The sequence below is a fragment of the Protopterus annectens genome, chromosome 10.part0 (assembly GCF_019279795.1).
Source record: "Protopterus annectens isolate FY-2018-M chromosome 10.part0, PAN1.0, whole genome shotgun sequence".
NCBI lineage: Eukaryota > Metazoa > Chordata > Ceratodontiformes > Protopteridae > Protopterus > Protopterus annectens.
Genome location: NC_056744.1, coordinates 124,658,563 through 124,682,309, shown reverse-complemented (window position 1 = coordinate 124,682,309; position 23,747 = coordinate 124,658,563). Strand labels below are relative to the sequence as shown.

Below are 23,747 nucleotides of genomic sequence, written 5' to 3'. Positions count from 1 at the left end.
GGAAGGGAAGATGTTCACTGGTTCAGAAGGGATGGCATTCACCTAAATGAGGAGGGCATTGCGTTCTTCTTGACCAACCTCCACAGTGGCGTGAGGAGAGCCATGCATGATTGTGAGAAGAATGGAAAACACCCATGACCAAGTCAGACCAGTATAGTAAGTAAAACACTATTATGAAATGTGTTGTGTAACATTAATTTCTCTGAGCTTGGCAAATAACTCTTATGGAAATTATGATTTTTTTCATATTTTGGTAAATAACTTTGCAAGGGAGCATCTGAATGTGCCAAGTAATATCTCATTGTGAAGACAGTATTGCTGGTTCTAATATGGTAAAGGAATTGTGCAAGTATGTTAGACACATGTGCAGATATCAAAGTTTGTTTGAGACTTATGGTTATGGAAATTATGATTTTTTTTTCATATTATGGTAAATAACTTTGCAAGGGAGCATCTGAATGTGCTAAGTAATACCTCATTTTGAAAAGATTACTTATAGTTCTAACATGGTAAAATAATTGTGCCAGTATGTTTGACACATGTGCAGATATCAAAGTTTGTTTGAGACTTATGGTTATGGAAATTATGATTTTTTTTCATATTTTGGTAAATAACTTTGCAAGGGAACATCTGAATGTGCCAAGTAATATCTCATTTTGAAGACAGTATTGCTGGTTCTAATATGGTAAAATAATTGTGCCAGTATGTTTGACACATGTGCAGATATCAAAGTTTGTTTGAGACTTATGGTTATGGAAATTATGATTTTTTTTCATATTTTGGTAAATAACTTTGCAAGGGAGCATCTGAATGTGCAAAGTAATACCTATTTTTAAAAGATTACTTATAGTTCTAACATGGTAAAAGAATGGTACCTGTATGTTGTACTCGTAGGCAGATATCAAAGTTTGTTTCCGACTTAGGTTATGAAAATTATGATTTTTTTCATATTTTGGTAAATAACTTTGCAAGGGAGCATCAGAATGTGCCAAGTAATATCTCATTTTGAAAAGATTATTTATAGTTCTAACATGGTAAAAGAATGGTACCTGTATGTTGCACTCATAGGCAGATATCAAAGTTTGTTTCCGACTTAGGTTATGGAAATTATTATTTTTTTCATATTTTGGTAAATAACTTTGCAAGGGAGCACCACATTGTGTGAAGTAATGCATCATTTTGAAGACAGTGTTACTCCTTTCATCATGGTAAAAGAACTGTGTCTAGGCACTGTACACACGTACAGATATCACAGTTTGTTTAGTCTTATACAAATATGAAAATTATACATTTACAATACTTCTCATTATTATGCCCATATCTTTGCGAGGGAGCATAGTAATCACACAAATGATGCGTCATTTTGAAGCTGACATTCAGATGCACAACTTCTACACTGATATTTAGGCTCTGTCTGTTACAGGTGATGAGATATTATGCTTTGTTTATTTATCAATTATGAGAAATAATATACTAATCATATTTCTGTGAATATCTCATGAAAGGAGTGTCACACAGTTATGGTTAAAGTATCATTTTAAAGCTGACATTCATACTAACAAATTAAATTCAAATTGTATGGGTCTGCATGGTACATAGACCAAGATATTGTGCTTTGCTTTTCCAAAAAATTTAAAAAATTGCACAATATCAGCATTCCTTGCCAAATATTTCATTATGACTTTGATATGCACTATCAACATTTACACTGTTGGAAAGGTCAGTGTATGCTGAACAACTTTCGCGTTTACATTTTTAGTGTAGCTCTTATAGTTAAAGAATTATGAGCATTTGTTTTCTGTATAGTATTACAAATGGATTTTCTGAAAATGAGCTCAGGCTGCTCTGTTGTTCCTATGGTGGAATTCAGCAGGCAGCTCTTCCTGAGCTGCTCTGGAGTGAATGAGTTAAGAAGTGTATGGAGCAAGTATCTATGTTGTAGGAGACAAATTTGGATAGAAACATGCAGAAAATTTGACAAACAATTTCAGGGTGGATACTGAGTGGAATATAAGGGACAAAGGAAAGAGGAGTAATCTTGACTGGTAGAGGGACTCCAATAATGACAGAAATGGGAAAAAAGACCATGGCAAATTTCTGGTGGTAAAGGGATACTGACACAGGAAGGATTGTGTGGAATTCATTGATATTCCACCTACACCTATTTTTATGGAAGAAATAAGTTTTCAACAGGTGATATAATTTACAGGTGGGGAATGGAAAATAATTTGCAATAATGAGTTGCATTGTGGGACCTAGAAGGGAAATATTGAAAAAGGTAGTCGTTTTCTTAAATGTGTGTGTATGTTTGGTACTGAATATGTGAAGCTATTAGTAAAAACACACAATTTAAATATGCCCCAAGGTACAACTAGATTGGAAAGAAATTATATTTCACATCAACATATGTACTTAACCGAAAAACGTGAAATACATCCAATGACCATTTTTGATCATGCATCAATAAAAACTAAGATAAAGATGCAGGACAATGGAAGCAAAAATGAGACACTATTGTTTTCCTACTTACAAGAGAAAAAGAAAGGAATTTAAGGAATGGGTAATGGAAAAGATTTCAGAGTTATTAGGGAAGACAAATACCTTCAGAAAAGATACACAGCTAATAGGACAAAATATAAATGTTTGCAAACATGGTGGAAATAAAGAGAGAATGAAATGGGAAAAGTAATAGGAATTTATTAAGTGTTGACAAAGGTTAAAGTATTGCAGAATAAGGAGAAACTCACAAAACGTGAAAAGGAACAACTGCAGAATGTTAGACAAAAATAACATAAAATTTGGATGATAACCCATCAGTTTAAAATAAGTTATCGTTAAGCAACTTTTAACAACTCCAGACCATGAAAACTTTTATAACATAGGCAACAGAAAGTGCTGTAGCCGCTAAGGTAAAGGAGCCTACACAACAAGAAAAATACCACAGATCCTAGACAAACATTACAGATATTTCAGACATTTTGTGAAAATATGTATAAAACAGTGGATCAGAGAAAAAAAGAAAATGCACAAATGAAAATATTTATGGAAGACCAAATCATGCCACAGTTAGAGGAAGGCTAGCCTCAACAAATTACAGCTATGATAGGAACAGATGAGATAAAAACAGTGACGTATAATCAATCAACAGGGAGTCATCAGGAATGTATGGTATTCGGCAAAGGACATTTTGGTGTTGTATGGCATTCTGAGGCGTTTTTATGGATATAAAATAAAGATAAAACAAAGGCTATACCACTAAACTATGCACCCATACCTGACTGGTGCAGCAACATTTATATGTATGGAGGAATGACAATATGTAGTATAGATTATAAATTATTCTATTACGGCAGCTAAGGATAAGTGGGAAGAGACCAAAAAAAAAAAAAAATTGAGAAGCTGGAAGCCCTTAATTACGCATATAGAAACTAATATTTTAAACAGGGAAGATGTTGCTTGTCCCTTTAGTTTTACATTGGGGTCAGGCGTATTTTTATCAACCAGAAGAGAAGTCATGGACTGAAACTGATAGAGATTAAATAATTTATTTTGGTTAAGAAGAGGGCAAACATTTTGGAAGATTTGTTTCTGCAGCACCTTTTCCTCAGATTTCAATCTCACACATGCGGTAGCAGACCTGCTCTGCTCACCCTTGCTACATTCAGGTTCACTCCACTACCCTACCCCCAATTATTACCCACCCTCCTGTCACTGCATTTACACCTCACTCAACTCCACCTACAATCAGAAACTATTTATAACATCCACCAAATAAACATCAAACACCCTCCCATACCTCTCCCCAACTGAATAACCTCACAATTCTTAATCTTCTATAGACAGCCCTTTCAAACACGTTTCCTTCAACTAGTACACTATTATCCCACCCACATTCATATACTCAGTCTATCACGTTTTACCTTATCACAGTCAACACTATTCCTTCTTACTGATTTTTATACCTTATACCCTTTTCCTAATCCCCTACCTTCCTCTTTAGAACTATCAAATTTAACACTGCTCTTAGCTCATAGCTAAACTCAGACTCAGTAAACATGCTATTACACACCTTACTCACAATTATTCTCACTTTCCTAGCTCTGCTTATCATCTGCAAATAATATCTAGTAACTTCTCCACAATAACCTTGCCTACATCCAATCAAAACATCAACAGCTACTATGAAATCTCTCTGAGCTTATACAGCAATCCTTGCCTCTACTGTAGATACAAAATAGTTCACTGTCATCCCACAGCCTTCACCACAAAACACTCGTGAATGAAAACAAAATAGGAACTTTTATCTGAATTCCATACCTTTAAATTCTCTGTGTGGTGACATCCCTCCAAACCTAAGCATAATAATCTCCCACTGTACAACTCTGACAACTTTTCTTGCACCAAACCCCACCTTAATTTACTCTACACCCTCTCCCACTTCCTTATCTCTTCTTAAAATACTTTATCACAGTAAACGTACACAGCATCTGTAATAACATTACAGAAACTTCATGCCTGAACATCTTACTACACTCCAGATATTTTAGCCATTACCAAACCATGGCTTAAACCTGACACAGACGATACAGACATTTTTCCATCCAGATACAATATTCTCAGAGCCAATCAACTTGAAAAAAAGCAGGTGATTCAGACCTACAATATCCAAATTCCTACATTCTCACTCCATATTCTAAGTCTATCCTGCAATTCTATAATACTGAAACATCTGTTGCTTTCCTAAAATTAAAATAACAAAAAGCTTATGCATCATTGTACTCTACACTTCCCCTGGTAACAATATAACCATACTGGAAGGTATACTCTCTCTCTTGGACATCCTCCAACTTCTCTAATGAAACTATTATTATTGGTGATGCTAATATCAACTGGTAGCATCTGGCTGTAGACCAACCACCCTCTAGCATAAACCTTTTCCTAATAAAAACCCCAACCAGATATAATACAGCCAGTGATAAGCGCTGTATCCTTTTCTGGATAATAGCTTTCAATGCAAGATGATTTATTTCAGCAGGAACACACACTAAATGACCACCTTCCAATGTTTACCTATAGATGCAACATCCATCAAGTAAAAACACAAGAATTCAAATTCACACGTAACCTATCAAATTTCAGCCATACCTAAAAACAAACTGGCCTCGGCTAAAAAATATCCCATTAGATAAAGCTGCTGATATTTTTAATTCAAGGTTTGCAAACACCTTAAACAGACTTGCTCTCATACATACAATGAGAGCTAAATCAGATATTCCTTATGGCTTTATAAACAAATCAAGACAGCAACGATAAATAGAGACAAAGTCAGGAAGGAATGATAAAAGCATAAATCATCAAAACACCTCCACACCTTTATGTAACTTCATAACCAGGTCAAAAACAATAAAGGATGATAAAAAAATATACTACTCACTTCTAACCGACCATAAACTCAATTCCCCAAAAATTCTGCTCCTCTATTAACTCAATACTCAATTCAGGCTCAAACAAGTACACAACCACTCTCCCAATAGCTCATCAATGCAAACTGCTATACTTTGTAATATCCACTTTATCAAAAGTATTGCCTCCCTGACCACAACTCTAAGACCACCTTCAGGAACATCACCTCAAATACCATCATATTCTACTCCTTCTACCACCTCCTCCTCAACATTTAGTCATCCCACCCCCTCATTAGCAATCTTAACACAATCCCCCTCAGTTACTCTCCAAGCTGATAACCAACCTACCCCCTCACAATTTCTCCCAACTTAATTAACTCAAGTCCCACGGCAACTACAAAAAAATGCTCCATAAACTGAAACCTTGTTCTATTTCTGCTAAAAATTCCCACCAGAATAACTTAACTAGCCAAGGAAGACCATAGCTTAACCAGTAAGCAGCCTAATTAATAGATCTATACATGAAGCTTATATTCCCTCCCTTTGGAAAAATCATATGGCAACCCCCACCCCCCCCAACAACCGTGCCAACTCAGCTAAATTATCAAACTTTAGAGTCATAGCAATACTTCCCCCTCTCTAAAACCCTAGAAAAATGTGCTCACAAACTTCTCCACTTCCTCCTCCATAATCAACTGTTAACACCAACTTCAACATGCCTTCTGACCCAACCACTGCCTTGCTCTCTCTTTATGGGCATTGTAAATAAAAGTTAGAGATTCAAACACGTTTGCCTCCTATTTATTCTTAGATTTATACAAGGCATCCAATATGGTCTTATTCAAAATTACCACAAAAACTGACCAACATTGGATTTTCACCTCCCATAATCATCTCGCTGCACAGTCCTCTACTCTAACATCTTCACAAACAATCTCCACATCTGCCTGTCAAGCTTCCCATATCCAGTATGCAGATGACTCTTTCCTGTATGTTTCTTGTATGTTCCTCTAATAGTCTACTACACACTAACCAGTAACACTAAAAGCCTTTACCTCAATAAAACCAGGCTCACTAGTGCCCAACTTCTACTTAATCCCCCCCCCCCAAGAAAACTCATTCACCCCACAAAACTGTAACCCAAGATAATACTAAATTTAAAATAATTTCATTAAACAAAGCACTGACCTAGAAGTAGCTCCCCACACAAAGTTGTTAGCCATGAAAAGAAATGACAATCTCAAAATATGATCTTTGTGTTCAAAAGAACAAACAGTCGGCTGCAGTGGTGCAGCAGTTAGCGTTGTCACCTCACAACAAGAAGTTCTTCAGTTTGATTCTTGGTTGGATTGTCTTCTGTGTGGAGTCTGCATGTCCTCCCTTGCAGTCAAGTGAGTTTTAAAGAAGGTGCATGTGTGCACCTTCTATGAAGGTTGGGTACTGGGCTGGCAAATCAACACCATAAAAACCACACTGCCAATCAATCTGCAGACCAGTGATCCACTGTGGCAACCCCTGACGGGAGAAGCTGAGAGACACTGCTTTGTTCAACATAACAAAACAGGAAGCAACTTGCGCACAACCACTTTCTTAGTTACTCCACTAAAGTTAACCCTGGCCATTCCGTACTTCCCACCCCTACTCCTACAACAGAGTTAAAATATTCACCAATTTACAATCCCCTCTAAAAGCTAAACCTGAAACTTCCAACAGTAAAATTGCAAAATTTCCAACTAACACATTACACTCACCACTGCATAGCACTCAAGACACTGCAGTGGTTTGAACTTCCTCATTATCTTACTTACCTACAATCACAAATCACACATCTTTAAACCTATCCAACTAAATTTCCATCTGAAGTTCTTCGCAAGCTGCGAGTGAGTGTTCCACATTTTGGTTATTTGTTCCACATCATGACAGGTATTTTTCCACATTTTGGAGAAGGAAGGCTGAACTGTTACATACATGACAATTTAATGAAGAGGTCTAAATTTTGTCAAAAAAGAAGTTATGTACTTACCGTAACATTCCATGTGAGTGTTGCATCTCGCCTTCATTCTTTACTGATGGATTCTGAGCCGATCCCTCGGCTCCGATATGGCCAACTGCAAAGCTTGAGGTCTTCAAATAGCTCGAGGACAAGTCCCTAACCCATGATGCACCTGGAGATACCTCAGATCTTGTTTGTTGTGCATAATAATACCATATGTCATTCTTTCACTCCCAAGAGAAAGGTATAGAAAGATGGATCCAGCATCTCGGTCATCTATCAGACCAGGAGGGGGTAGGAGGGAGGGACGCAAGAATGAAGGCGAGATGAACAACTCACATGGAACATTATGGCAAGTACATAACTTCTTTATGGGAAGTTGCTCAATCTCGCCGTTCATTCTTTACTGATGGGTAGAGTCCCAAGTACCATCAATCTCGGGTGGCTCACGGGAGTATATTTCTCATAACCGTGGATCCAAAGGAGGCCCTGTCCCTGGAGGCCTTGTCAACTTTGTAATGAGTGATAAAGGTATGAGGTTCTGACCAAGTGGCTGCTGCACAAACGTTATCAATAGGAAGCCCGGCAGAAAAGGCAGATGAAGTAGAAATTGTTCTGGTTGAGTGAGTTTTAATCTTGTGTTGCAAAGGAATATTGGCAGCTGAATAAGCAAAGGTGATACAATCAGATAACCATTTAGACAGTTGTTTTAGCCACTGATCTACCTTTCCTGGAGTCCGAGAATGAAACAAAAAGTTGGTCTGATTTTCTGAAATCTTTTGTTCTATCCAAATAAAATCTGAGCTGTCTGTGAACATCAAGCTTGTGCAGCATATACTCTAAATAGTTTGAATGGTTGGGGAAGAACACTGGCAAATCAATCTGGTTAAGATTGGTTTCAGTGCAAACTCTAGGTAAAAATGAGGGGGTTGTTCTAAGAGAGAGACTGTCAGCATGGAATATCAAATAAGGAGGCTTGATGGATAAAGCCTGAAGCTCTGACACTCTGTGGGCAGTAGTAATAGCTACCAGAAAAATGGTCTTCCATGATAAAAAAAGTTTAGGTCACAAGAGGAAGCTGGTCCAAATGGTGGTAGAATTATCCAAGAAAGCATAAAATTTAGATTCCATGAAGAATAGGGAGATTTCGCAGGTGGTCTAATATGAAAAATCCCTTTGAGAAAGGCTTTGGATAACTTGTGAGACATGATAATCAACCTTTCAAATCCAAGATGAAAATTAGAAATAGTAGCCAACTGAACAACAGTCGCTGCTGCAGATCCTTTGCTAAAAAGCATAGTTAAGAACTCTAAAATGGAGGCCATAGCGGCTTGATAAGGATCGATATATTTTTAGAAGCCCATATAGAACATTTTTTCCATTTGCTAAGATATAGCTTCCTAGTACAATATTTATGCGAAGACAAAAGGATCTGTTTTGTCTCACAGGAGAAGTTATGGAACCTGGCTATGACAGTAACTGGAGCAGCCAAGCTGTCAGCTTCAGGGACTGCAGAGAGGGATGAAGAACCCACAAGTGTGTCAGAAGGTCCGGAACTGGGTCCAGAATCCAAGGATCCACCAAAAGATGAAGCTGTGGGAACCAAATCTGACAAGGCCAATGGGGAGCTATTAGAATGATGGTCCTTCCCAGAAACTTTTCTTTCTGTAAAACCTTGGCTACCAGCGGGATTGGTGGAAATGCATAGAGGAGACCTGGAGGCCAATCATGTACAAGTGCATCCCTTGGGGCTTCTCCCAGAGGGGGAATCAGGGCAAAGTAGTTTCTGCATTTCATGTTCATGTGACTATCAAAAAGGTTGCAGCAAGGCTAGCCCCACCTGTGGAATATCTTGTCCGCTACTTCTTTCTTGAGGGACCACTAGTGGGGCAACAAGATGGCCATCCTGAGCTTGTCTGCTATCACACTGGATTTCCCCGGGATGTGCGTTGCCAAGAGAAAGCACTGGGTGGAAGCACCCCACTGCTATACTCTGAGGGCCTCTTGACAAAAGGGGCAAGACCTGGTTTCTCCTTGCTTGTTCAAATACCAGACCACCGACATGTTGTCTGTCTGAATTGAAATTGTAATCAGAGGAAGAGAGTCCTGAAAGTACTGCAGTGCCAGAAGTACCGCTCTCATCTCCAGGACACTGATATGCACATGTGTCTCTTGATCGGTCCATGTGCCTTGAGCAGTCTTTCCCTGAAAATGCCCCCCCCCACCCTATAAGGGAAGCGTCCGTGGTCAGTGGCCACCGGCAGGGGTAGTACAAATGGGCGTCCTATCGTGACGTGAGGTCAGCCACCACTGAAGGTCCTTTTGGAAAGAATTTGTGATCATGAGTAAACAAAACCATTGTAGTATCCACATGTGCATACGAGCTAGTGGTATGGCTAGAAATGCTGCTGCCATCGTGCCCAATAATTTCAGAATTTCTGATGCTGGTGCTCTGTCTTTTGGTATCAGACTGCTGACATGCTGATGAAGAAGGACAATTTCTATTGGATGCCTTAGTATGGTGGTGGTGGTGTCCAACTCCACCCTGATAAAAACGATATGCTGTGATGGCAACAAGGCAGATTTTTCTGAGTTGACTGTAATGTCCAGATGACTGCAGAGTGACAAGAGTGGACTTCCTGGCCTAAATGAGTTGATGCCTGGTGGTGGCGGTAATGAGCCAATCGTCTCGGTACGGAAACACCTGGAATCCTAGACATCTCAGGTGAGCCGTGACCACTGCCATGCATTTGATGAACACTTTGGGGGCTGTAGTGAGACCAAAGGGCAGGGCTCTAAAGTGATAATGATAGTCTCCCAGCCGGAAGAACAGGTGATCCCTGGATGGTCTGGACATTTTTATGTAGTAGTACGCATTCTTGAGATCTATTGATAACATCCAATTGTCTTTTCCTAAGAAAGGAAGTATAGACTGAAGCGTGACCACCCGAAACTTCTCTTTCTTTATGTACTGATTCAGTTTGCCGAGGTCCAATATGGGTCTCCAGTCCCCAGTCATCTTTGGAACCAAAGAAAATCTTGAGTAAGTTCCGGATCCTGTCTGGTCTGCTGGGATTGGTTGGATGACTCTTTTTCTTAGCAATGTCTGGACCTCTATTGTCACCTGTTCTCTGTAACTGGGTGCAACGTCCAGGATTTTTCTTATGATTGGAGGGGGTGTGGTGAATGGAATAAAGTAACCTCTGGAAATGATACTTTGTACCCAGCTCTCTTTTTTTTTTTTATTTTGAGCCAGGCGTCTGGGTATAAAGATAAGCGACCCCTGACTGCCTTCGGAGTAGGACAGTTGGGCCTCCTCTCAGGAGCGCTGACAGGGCTTCCCAGAGAAGTGATCTCTGTCACCTTGGTGTTGCAGACCCCTCCCCCTCTGCCGCGAGGGCGGCGTCTTCCATTATTTCCCCCTCCTCTGCCCATGGAGGGGGGCTCACCAAGTGTCCTGGAAAGGCTCCCTGGGCTTTTCGGAACCATATTTTTCCTCCCCTTTGACCTTTAGGGTAGGGTCGGGTAGGGGTGGAGAAACGGACCCCGCCAGCAGACAGTCTTTCCGTTCTGTTCACAACTGGTTAAGGTTTCCTTCACTTTAGGCCCGAAAAGGGAGTGTTCACGAAGGATGACTTGAAGGGCTCCACAAAGTAACACAAGCGCATCCCAGGAATTCTTCTAAGAACTCCTGTACCCGCTTGCTCAACTCATTCCATCAGCTGCATAAGAGATGAGGCGCATGGAAGAGTTAAAAGAACTGAGGGTGGCAAGCTGGGCAGCAACTTTGTCAGAAGCTCCTGCAGCTACTGTACCCTGAAGAGCATCTCCTAGCTCCTTATGGAGATCTCTTTGTAACCTAGTAAAATGGGTTAAATAGTTTTGTGAACTAAGAGCAAAGGTCACTGAACTAAACATGCACTTCCCAGATCTATCCAGAATCGCAGAGTCTCTGTTAGGAGGATGGATAGATGAGGAAGTCTCAGACATTTCCTTTTTGGCAGCTGCCGCCACCACCATGGCATCAACCACAACACCTTTTGTTAAAAATGTTTTGTCAAGGGGGGGGGGGGCAGAAATAAATTTATTAGGGCTCCTAGGGACAGGCTCCATAGTATCTGGAGACTCCCACGCCCTTCTTGAGACCAGCTGTATCAGCTCATCGAAGGACAGAGACACCCAAGAGGTGGTGGGTTGAGACCCGAAAGCCTTCAGGAGGACTGGCTCATCTTCAGTAGGGCTTTTGGACTGCCAGTCCTCCTCTGCCCAAGGATCTCAAGTATTCTCAGCGAATGATATCTCCTCAGAGAGGGACCATGGGGACCCTTCTGACTCATCTAAGTATCCGATGTTAGAGACTCCTGTGGGGAGTCTAGATGTTTCCTCTTACACAATCTCTTCCTGGGAACCTAATCAGTGGGAACTTATGGTGAGGTCTTCGAAGAGCAGGGGCCACCCAATGGGACTTCCTGAGGCTCTGGGTCTCTATGCTTGGTCAGGATGTGTGAGGCAGAAGCAGACACAGGCGCTTTAGGGGAGGAAGAAGGCAGACCTGAGGTCGAGGATGCCCTAGGAGACATGACTCTCCTCATGGCATCGAAAGCACTTCTGCTCCTATGCGAAGGAGCCGACGAAACCGTCAACATCCCTGGCACCGGGACAGTGGGCTCAGAGCCTGAGGTAGGAGCCGAGTTTATCCGAGCCGAAGCCCTGAGAGGCAAAGTCGGTCCGACTGTCCTCCCTGGATCCAACCAGAGAGTGTTGGCTCCTAGAGTCCTCGATCGGCACAGAGGATGTCAGTGCACGGAGCTGAAGACACTGGAGCAGACATCGGATCCGAAGGTTCCACTAACATCAGGTCTGCCTCCTCCAGCTCCGAAGGACCAGCATGGCTCGGAGGAGGAATAGTTGAGTCGGTGCAAGGGTCTTCAGCTCCGAAGCCACTTGGGTCAAAGCCGATAACATTTGCTAAAGCCAGTGCCAATAACAGCTTCTGCATCACAGGATCCTCATCCAGATCAGACAGGTTGATAAAGAATCGAGAGGAGCGTACCGAAGGTGATACTGAATGGAGAAGTGGACTCTTAGGCTCTTCGGACACCGATTCCAAGACTGGGGACTGGCTCAGAAGGCAGTGGAGCCGAAGCTGAAGACTTTTTCGATTTCGAGTCTGATGTCTTGAAAGACTGAGGACTTGCTGGATCCATCTTGGTCACTCAAAGCTTCCTGAAATGAAGACTTCAACAAGCCTCTATCGATGAGTTTCCTCTTCCTTTCCTGCAGGACCCTTGAGGAGAAGGAATGACAAATGGAACAACTGTCTTGCAAATGCAGAGCCCCTAGACAGTAAACACAATTAACGTGGCGGTCTGTAACAGACCTTTTGGCCACATTTTAGGCACTTTTTGGACCCAGACTTGGGGTGCTTGTCTTGGTCAGCCATTGAGAATAAAAATTACTGTCACACAAAACTTAGCAGTAATTGACTACAAGAAGGCCTAAAATCAGGCTATGTCACAGACACACACACAAACGGCAGAAGTGCAATTCAATATATATACATATATATCTATATATAACACATAAAAGCCTTTACTGTCGCACAACTGTCTAACAATGTGAGCAGACTATGCAAAAAAGAGAGAGAGCTGCTAAGATAAACTAAATATAAACTATACAAGACTGACAATTACTGTTAACTGTTAACACTAGAAAAAAAATGTAACAGGAATTAAAATGTAAGCCTTTCCTAAACAACTGAAGGCTAAGCTACTAAATAACAAAAACACTACACTAAATTATTTTTATACATCAAACAATGTGACAAAAGTGACTTACTAAGCACACTCTAAACTAGCAAAAACTTTTAAACTAGGCCTAAAACAAGAGGCCACTAAAAAGGCTATCATACACTAAGGGAAAGTGACTAAATAGCAGAGATACAGACAATAAAGCTATAAGAGCTTTATAAACTATCTAAATACAGCTACTATCTACATTTTGAGTAAAGAAATAGAGAAAAAGCAGTATACTGGCCCGAGCTAATTCAGAACCTCCGCTCTATTACAGTGGCAAACTTGATCTGGGCTATCTCCAGGTGCATCATGGAATAGGGACTTGGCCTCGAGCTATTTGAAGACCTTGACATTTGCAATTGGCCATATCGGATCCGAGGGATCGGCTCCAAACCCATCAGTAAAGAATGAACTGCGAGATTGAATTCACATCATTTTATTTGCTCTTACTTGATATAGAAATTCAAATTATCAAAACATAACTCAGCAGATGTTTCAGTCACACCATCTTCACAACACAAGCAGAAAAAGCTTGTATGAGGGAATGAGGTTGTGGTGCAGAAAAAAAATAGAAGCAAAAACTATTTGCAATACAAAAAGAAAAGACAAAAGGAAAATAAAAATACAATTTATCATCAGTATTTATAACTGTTAATGTTATAAAGTGAAATACTTAATATCAGATTTGCTCACTAAGTGATACATCACCTAGCTATCCATTTGCAGTTTACTAACATTACTTAGTGAACAAACAATCAAAAGTAAGCAAGTCACATGCAGATAAACTACAGATTCCAGTTTTAAAACAGACCTCTGTTTTTCATTGCAACTTACCGGGTGTCCTGCTGCTGGAGTATGTGTTTAACTGCCTGAGCAAGAGTGAATGTTTTTCCTGTCCCATAGGGACCAATGATAAGAACAGGAGGCAGCTGTATGGAAAGGGGAGTTGTAATAGCTATAACAGCTTCTTTCTGTTTTGCATTTAGACGGGGGTCCAGCTGCTCATCCCACTGCCTGTAACAAAGCAGATAAAAGTTAAATTTAAACGCATTTATCATGCTGTTTTACCTAATGATACAGTTACATCCTACAAATGAGGACGACATGCATCATTCTTACCACAAAAATTTTTATTAAAAAAAAAATTCTATATTTGCTACAATACATGCACACACAACAGCCTAACAGAAAACAACTTTTTGTTAGACTGAAAGAAACTTTTTAATGCTCAATTTGTCAATTTCACATAAACGTTTGTCTAAAAAACTGAAAATGAGAAGCAATTATATCGGGAAGAAAAAGTTAAGCTTCACTTGATAAGATTCCTACTTTAAGTGTCTTACCGTGCACTCTCTTTAATTTGTAAATATTTAATGTCCAGTAAAGTACAAATTACATCCCAAACTATATAAGAAAGGTTTGAGGGAGAACAATGTAAGCATAACTAAATACAACCCATTTATTTTGTATGTTAACTCATCTACCAAGCACAGCTTAGAATGTGTAATCACATTAAACATCAACTCATACACTGAGACAAACTGTAAACAGCTTAGCAATGGTATCAAAGGAGCAACTCAAAAAAAAGTACTGCAGCAGGGACTACAGAATGAAAGCACTGGCAGTTACTGGGTTGTTCTGTTCTATTTTATTTGTTTTACTTTTAGCAGGTTAGTGGTCTGAACCACGAGGGCTCCTTTTAAACATGGACCTTAAGTAGGAAACAAATAAAGCTGACCAAATATAAAAGAGAGCGTACACAGTAGTAAAACAAACACCAACAAAAAGCATAAAATGTTAAACACAAGCAATGTTAAATTACAACAATATCCAGAATAAACTAAGGAGGAAACAATGTCGTTTAGTAGTAACTGTTTACATGTGTGTTATTACAAAATGAGAACTCAAAAGATATTTTTTTTAGGAAAATAGGGGCAGTATTTAAAAAGTTAAATACACAGATGTTTGAATAGGATTACTGCTGTCGTGTAACTGCCTATTTAAGGGTATTGCTTGAAGACAGACATTTATCTTCTGGTTTGACTTCCAAAGCATTACATGTCCCACCACAGTGGGACTAGACTTGAGCTCCACAAAATGGATAATGCAGAATCAGAAAGGAAAGGAGGCCATGCCATTTTCAATATTGGCAATATCGCATTCCTTGCCTCCAACAAGGCATTAGGCACACCACTCCAGAAGCACTGAAGGCCAGTGAAGGAGGGCCCTCTAGAAAAACTCTCTTCTATCTCTCAGGGAAATGATGTACTGCCTCCCAAGCAAGGAAGGGAAAGGGGCTGAATAACAGTGACCAATACAATGAGCAGAACACAACTGTGTGACCACGCCTACCACAACCATAGACTCATGAAGGGTCAAATGTTGCAGTATGGTTCCTTACTCATGAGAAGAGTAATAATGCTGTAACCTGTCTCCATGAGGAGAGAGCTATAAAAGTACACACTAACCTGCTCAATAACAGAAGACCCAGCTTGCAATATCTGGAAAATGCATGCAATGAAGTCCAGGTTGCTGTCACACATGTACTCTGAGCCCAAACTTTTGTAAAGAAGGCCAGTGGTCTCGTCAGCAGTACTGGTCTGGCATGAAGCATACAAACAAAAGATCGGAGAATACAAAGTGTCTGTGCTTTGCTGCTAAATAATATCCAAGATGCCTGGGAATATCCAGAAAGTGCCACACATTTTCTCCATAGTTCTGTACATTAGTACTGAAGACTGGAAGTGGAACAGCCTGGTTAAACAATAGTTCAGATACCACCTCAGGCATGAAGGGTAAAGGTAATCCTAAATCTCACTCTTCAGTGAAAGCGCATTGTTGTTTGCATATCAGGGCATAAAGCTCAGAATTCCTCAAAGCACAAGTAGCAGCAATCAAGAATAAGGTCTTCCAAAACAGAAACTTAGTCACCGAGGAGCTCGGCTGAATTGTTATAGCACAAAGTTAGAGCCCCAAACTGGAGGAACTGCTGTCCAAGCTGGTTTGATAGGTAGGACAAAGTAAGCTGGAAGGAGAAGGGCAATGGGAAGGCAAACCATAACAGACAAATGCCCCCTAAATGAGGCATAGTTTAGACACTTGGATACAGTTCCACAAGCAACTTCAAGACTGCAGTTTTGCATCTACTGCAGGCAGAATGCCCTGTGGTTTACACTAAGGAGAATAACTTCCTTCTGGCCACACAGGATCCTCTAGTGCAATATTTTCTTACGTCTTGTAGAATGTATAACTCCTCCTATGTGGAACTTGTCTTGAAAATGATCAGACAGAGCATCCAGGATGCAAGTTCCTAGCTTCTGAGGTATGGAGGCACCATTATACCCTCCCCCTGGGTCAGCAGAGTTCAGGTTTGTAGAAGTACAGACTCCTCTTTAGTTAGCTTCAATGGCAAGGAAGACCAGGGTTCTATTGGCCACAGACAGAATTAGGATAAATTTTGTCTTACCACTGTTGGCTTTCTGAAGCACTCTGCGATTATGAAAATGGGTGAGACAGTGCAAAGCACATTCCGCCCCTTGAGTCAGAGAATGCATTTATTGTCCATTCTTTGCTTGAGAAAAAACAGTTGTGTAAAATCTCACCATAACCATACATGTCCTTCTCTTCCATGTTGCAGTATTCTTAATGCGGGGATTCTCTGGCTCAGGAGACCTGAACGTCGGCTCCTATACAAAAGCTTAAGCCTGGCTGCTGTTGGTGCATGGGACGTCACATGCAAGGCCATAAACTAGGAGCCTTAAATGTGACATCTGCAAGAACAAGCCTCAGAACTAACTGCCCAGTCAGACAGTGGACTAGGTAGAGCCAAATGATGTCCTCCAGACCGGTGAAATACCATAGACTGCCCATTGAGACCACAGCCTTAGGAGGTGACCTAGAGTGCGCCAAAGACATGTGAAAGGAATGTAGGGGGATGGTGGGAGGGAAGGAATACTGCAACATGGAAGAGAAGGACATTTATGGTTATGGTAAGATTTTACACAACTACTCTATGTCCTTCTATTCTCATGTTGCAGTATTCTAAGTGTGGGAGAGTACCACAGCTTAGGAAGGAGGAAGGGTGGAGGCAGAAGTAGCCGATTCTAGAAATTCCTGCAGGACTGCCCTACCAAAACCCGCTCTGGAGATATGGTCCAATTTGTAGTGTCTGGTAAAGGTGTGTATAGTGGACAAGGTGGCTGCCTCCAGAATGGAGGCTGTGTCCAGGCCTTTGAAGAAGGATTTGGAGGATAGTACCACCCTAGTGGAGTGTGCTCTTACCCCTGAAGTAAGTCTGCCATGGTAGGAATAGCAAAAGCAGATAGTTTTCCTGATCCAACAGGAGATAGTTCGTTTGGAGGCTGCCTTGCCCAGGATCCTGGGATGAAAGGATACAAATAGTTGATTAGATTTCCTTATGGATTTAGTTTTGTCTAAATAAAATCTTAGCTGCCTGTGCTCATCCAGAGAATGGAGTATTCTCTCAATGTCATTGGTGGGAGAGGGAAAGAAGGTGGGCAGGTGGATGGACTGATTTAATGATAGCTCATTGACCACTTTGGGCATGAAAGAAGGGTTACTGCGTAGGGTCACCCTGTCTTTGTGGAAGATAGCGTAGGGGGGACAGTCCATGAGTGCCTGCAACTCTGACACCCTTGTAGCTCAGGTGAGAGCTACCAGCAGGATTGTTTTCCACATGCACATTTGCAGTGTTGAAGAACTGGCTGGTTCGAATGGGGCCAGTGTGAGTTTTTCTAGGATAAAACTTCGGTCCCAAGGTGGTGGAAAAAGTTTCCTTGGTGGCCTGATGTGCAAGAGCCTTTCAGGAACAATTTAATATCTAGCCTGGAGAGTAGAGGAGGGTCTAAGGGTAAGCAGGTAGAGAGTGCAGATAGGTGGACTTTCACTGAGGAGTATGAAAGGCCTGCCTTGAGAAGTTCATACACAAGCTAAGACTAGAGGGACATCCACTAGAAAGGGATCCCTATGTCTTTGGAGACACCATTTGGAGAATCTTTCCCATTTTAAAATGTAGGATCTCCTTGTGTTAGGTTTCCTGGCCTCTCTGAGGACAGATAGCACATCCTCAGAGTAGCAATGCCTGAAGAGTATTAAAATTTTATCACCCAGATATAGCATCTCCAGGTGGGAGTGGATGTGTGTTCCCTTCTGCTGTGTGAGTAGGTCCACATTGCGTGGTAGCTTGTAGCGATTGCCCTTGGCGATGGATAGTAGAAGGGGGAACCAATGCTGCCTTGGCCAATAGGGAGTCACCAGCAAGATTTTTGACATGTTCCTCCTGATCTTCAGAAGGACCTTTTGAATGAGAGGGAAGGGAGGAATACAGAAACCGCCCCCTTCCATGAAATGGTGAAAGCGTCCACTCTCCAAGCTAGTGGGGAGTGGTCCTTGGTACAAAATTTTTCAGTTGTCTGTTCTGGTAGGAGACAAACAAATCTATCAGAGGTGTGCTCCACTAAGTGGACAATGTCTAGAAAAACCTCTCTACCATCCACTCGTGATGCAGAGAGGATGATGTGCCGAGAGCATCTGCCTGGAGGTTCTCCCATGATGGTATGTAGGCTGCCTGCAGAGATGAGCTGTTTTGGGAGGCTAGGTCCTAAATCTGGATTGCTAGCCTGCAGAGGATGTGTAACTCCCCCCACCCCCCCGTTTGTTGATGTACCACATGACTGTGGTGCTGTCTGTGAAGATTTGAAGGGAGCCTGGCTGAAAGATGGGAAGAAAGGTTTTCAGTGCCAGAAGGACTGCCGTCATTTCTCTGACACTGATGTGTTTTTTTCTGGAGGGATGACTGCCAGCGTTCTTGCATCTTGAGGCCCTTCATGGTAGTCCCCCAGCCCAGGTCTGATGCGTCTGTGTGAATGTACTGAGGTGGTGTGGGAAGGTGAAGGGAAAGTCCTGGGTTCACTTGAACTTGTTGGATGCTCCACCTTAACTCTGCCTTTAGGTAGGGTAGGAAGGAAATCTGGAATTTGAGAGGGTGGTTGTGTTGGGACCACACATTCTTTAAATACAATTGTAGTTTTCTCATGTGAACTCTGGCTAATGGTAGCATAGGAATGGTAGCTACCATAAGGCCCGGAAGTCGCAGAAATGGTCTTGCTGATAGTTGGTGGACCTGGAGCAGATCTTGGAAGTGGACTGTTAGGGAAAGTACTTTGTCCTGAGGAAAAAAAGCTTTTATCGGGTCTGTTAAGATCCTGCAGCCCAGAAAGATTTTGTCCTGCTGTGGTGTTAGGGATAATTTGGGGAGGTTGAGGGTGAACCCCAGACCCTGTAGCAGAAACATGGCAAACTGCAGGTGGTTTCTTAGGGCGACTTCTTTTTCTGCAAGAATAAGTATATCATCTAGGTAGGGGTAAGATTTGAATGCCTTTGTTTCTGCAGTAGGCTATGGCTGGAGCAAGACATTTGGTGAAGACTCAGGGTGCAGTGCATAAACCAAAGGGCAAGGCAGTAAATTGAAAGTGAGAGCATGGTCCAATGAAACGCAAGTACTTTCTGTCCGAGGGTTTTAGAGGGTCGTGGAGGTAGGCCCCCTTCAGGTCTAGAACGACCGTGAACACCTGTGCTGGTAGTGGAAGTAGGGTTTGGAGGGATAACATTCTTAAGAATGGGACTTTTAGGCAGAGATTTAGAAAGGAGAAATCCAGGATTGGCCTCCATGGCCCGTCCTTTTTTTGGTACTAGGAATAGTCTTGCATAAAAGACTTTCCCTTCTTGTCCTGGGGGGGCAGGTTCTATGGTTTAGTCGATCTTGTATAATGTCTGGAATAAGGTGTAGTTGTTTTTTGGATGGGAATGGGATCCCCCAAGAGGGAGGGGGCTTTCTTTCCAAGAAAGGAAGTATCCCTGTTCTATTATTGCCAGGACCAAGTGATCTAAAGTGACTTTTTTCCTGAGGAGTAAACAGTGGGAGAGACGGGCTGACATAGGGAGATGGGCAAGGCATTCGCGCATTGTTGATGCCATTTCTGTCATGTAAGTTCTGTCTGGGGGTAGGTTGAGAAGAGGCTGGTCTGGTAGAGGTCTGCCTCCTGGTTCCTCTCCATTGCCTGGAAGTAGTAGTAGCAGTGGAGGGGGTTCTTCTGACATAGGTGGTCTTAGCTGGATAGTTTCAGTAGTAATTTGGTATAGGGGATACCAGAAGGTGCTTAATGTCCTGAAGCTCCTTGCTTTTCTCCTGAAGATTTTTAAGCAGTTCAGCAGACTGCTTCCCAAACAGGAGGTTTTGGTCTAGTGGAGCATCACAAATTTTAGATCTGAAATCCTTAGGCAGGGGTTGAAGTCAAAGCCATGAATATCGGTGGAGCAGAGAGGAAAATGCAGCAGATCTAGCAGAAGCTTCTGCTGCATCACAACTGCATCTGATTGACTGTCTGGCCACCTGGGATGCCAGAGAGAGTTCTGATGCTACCTCAGTCTTGATAAGAGTCAGGCAGGGAGTATACCAGCGTAGATGCTTGGGATACCAAGTCCAAGGCATACTTAATCATACGAGTTTGGTAATTAACAGCTCTGAAGGCTAAGGTGGAAGAGGTGTAAACTTTCTTCCCTTGCCTGTCCATGTTTTTGCTGTCCTTGTCAGTGGGCAGAAGGGACGAGGATGGGATCAGTCATAACTGCTTGTCTGGAGCTACAGCAATCACTGCAGGGTCTGCCAAGGAGGGACGTCACAAGAAATTTGTGGTCATCAAGCACCTTGTAGAAACTATTAGGTGTCTTAGAAGCAGGTGGCTGAGAAACAGGATTTTTAGATGCAGAAGTAAATGCATCCAGGTATGCAGATATAACTGGGGGAATGGCAGAACGTGAAGGAGACAAGTTGCAGTAATTCAAAAAAATATTTTTTTTCAGTTTCAGTCATTTTTGAAGTATCCCATTTGAAATATTATTTCATTTTAGTTATGGTCTCCACAAAAATGATGTAATGAGGAGGAGTCTCTCCTTCTATGGATTCCTCATCAGGGGAATAGTACTCAAGAGGAAAGGCTATCTGTGCTGAGTAGGTAATAGACTCAACAGATGAGAGAATTTTTTCCTCTTCTTCATGGGAAGTAGGACAGAGTAAAGAAATAGATGAAAGAGGCCTAGGGCTTAGCACTGGGATAGTGGAGGGAGAGGAGGCAGAGGGCCTAAGAGCCATGAAGGCCTGCATCAGAGACTGAGTAAAATATTGCCAGTCAGGAAGTCTCTCAGGAGTGGGAGACAGATGTTGACTTTTCTGATTTCTTTTTAAAGGAGTAGATTTGGGAGAAGGCCTAGGTTCAGGGGCCTGAGCTAAAGCCAAGGCTTCAGATTCTGGCATCCAGTGGATTCTGGTTCCCCCTCTACTTTGGGAGAAACTGACGTCTGACTTATCTCTGTAGATGTGCCGGCCAGTACTTCATAAACGGCTACCTCAAGGGGAGCCGATGAAGTAGACAGCTCAAATGAACATATCTGAACCCCTATATCTGTGGCTGGCGGGGCGTCTGACGATGGAGAGGCAGAGGAAGTAGGCCATGAAACCTTGGCCTTTTTCCGAGGTGGTTCCACCTGGGCAGCTGACTCGAGATCCATCCTAAGAACTAATTATTTAAGTCTCTGGTTTTCCAAGTAAAGATTTAGAGCAGCAGGAAGACATCCAAGTGTTTTAGGGACGAAGGATTGGCAAATGTCACAGATGGTATGGTTGTGTTCCTGGCCTAGACAAAAAATGCAATGGTCATGGGCATCTTTGTGCAGAATTTGACATCCACATCGGAATTTACCCTTCTTAGCGGACATCAGCTAAAAAGGAACAAGCAAACCAAGCTTAAGCAACAGTAACTGAAAGGTTCCCCAATGGGGTACTTAGCTTTAGATGTCTTGAAAGGTGCGATGAGATCGATATGACGTTCGAATGCAGCAGAAAAGTTCTCGGGTCTGTGAATGCAGACATCACATTTAAGGCTCCTGGTTTATGGCCTTGCGTGTGACATCCCATGCACCAACAGCAACCAGGCTTAAACTTTTGTATAGGAGTATACGTTCAGTTTGCCTGAGGCAGAGAATCCTCACACTAAGAATACTGCAACATGGGAATAAAAGGACATCCTGGAATACAACCTCTTCAAAGGACTTCCCAACCAAGGCAACAAAGTCAATACCGGTACTTTCCAATCAATATTAAGTCCTTCAACATACTAGAATCAAGTTACTACTCACTATTGCTGTCCCTAGACCTGTTCAGCTCGTCTGTGACTGCACACCTGTACTAGGGATGTAAGGTATCTGAAGATAAAGACTTAATTGAGAAACAATGTCCCAATCACTGCTAACTGGCATAATCAGCACAAATGGGTACCTCCCTAATTAGTTATGTACTACATCACCATGGTGCTGTCTACTAAGACGACGCAGGTCCCCAGGTGCCAAACCACACTGAAAGCACTTAGAGCTAGAAAGACAGCCATCATTTCTTCCAAGCTGAAATTACTTTTGGCACTAGACTGTTCCCCCTAAAATGCAAGATCGAAGGCATCTGTAGTCAAGGCCTGAGTGTCTTTTGGGACTACAATCGGCATCTCCTACTTTCTTAGTATTTCCTATGGTCATCATTTAGGCTCATTCCTGAAATGGGGGGGGGGGGCTTTATATCTTAAATAACTTGCTCACGATGACTATGCTGATCATACAGGTATGTTAGAGAACACTAGACTTCTCTTGTGTATACTAGTAAGGGACATCCAAGAGAATGGAAGCAGACATGTAAGCCCACTATTTTCAGGAAAACCTGGGCTAACATCGCTATCTTCTGGCCCCAAGTTTAAAAAAATGAGCCAAATGTAAGATGCTTATCCGTGTCAAAACCAGCATCGCTGCTCTGTGCCTAGCAATGCTCCCACAAAGTTTTCTATATTTTTTTTTAAATCTTCCTTAGTGCAACACAGTTAGGAAACATTCAGAAAAAAAACATGGCTGGACAGGTAATGGACAGACTAACCCAAGTTAATCTACATTTCACCTCTTCATTCCATTTGAATCAGGTAGCCATTACCTTATTTCTTCATTACTGAGGTGAACAAACACAGGTTTTATATACACATTTGTTAAATGCTCTGGGCACTACAGACAGATGAGAAGCCCAGCTCAATGGCAGACAGAATAAAGGCCCGACTACAACTTACATAACCAGAGTTTGATCAGTGCTTGAACCCCATAGGCAAGGGAGAGTGGGAATAAGCAGATGACAATGTTATCCATCGGGGTGGGGGGGGGGTGGATTCCACTTCACCTATCATCACCAGACAAGTAACAGCTTGTGTGACAACAACATGGCAAGAAAAAGGGATGTGCGCTTGCTTGCAGATCTCAAAGTTGATTGCATTCTTCATCAGTCTAAGGGTGGAAGCATGCATGCATGGGGGGCTTTGCAGTTATGTGGGTGCTAATATCAACCAGAAGCAATCGAACTGGGGTCTACTAAGTAATGTCCTCCTTGTCAAGATGTCAGTGAGTGCACAGACCATCCTCATGGCTGTGTGGTTGATGACCCCTCTAAGTACA

The 23,747-nt window shown here is 41.9% G+C and overlaps 1 protein-coding gene across 1 annotated transcript in view; it reads right to left on the bottom strand.

Moving 5' to 3' along the window:
- HELZ (helicase with zinc finger) overlaps positions 1–23,747 on the bottom strand; it is a 3,197,037-nt gene that overhangs the window by 1,897,206 nt on the left and 1,276,084 nt on the right. The window contains exon 10 of the mRNA XM_044085095.1: positions 14,028–14,207. Coding sequence (XP_043941030.1) covers positions 14,028–14,207 — 180 coding nt within the window. The remainder of the gene's footprint in view (positions 1–14,027; positions 14,208–23,747) is intronic.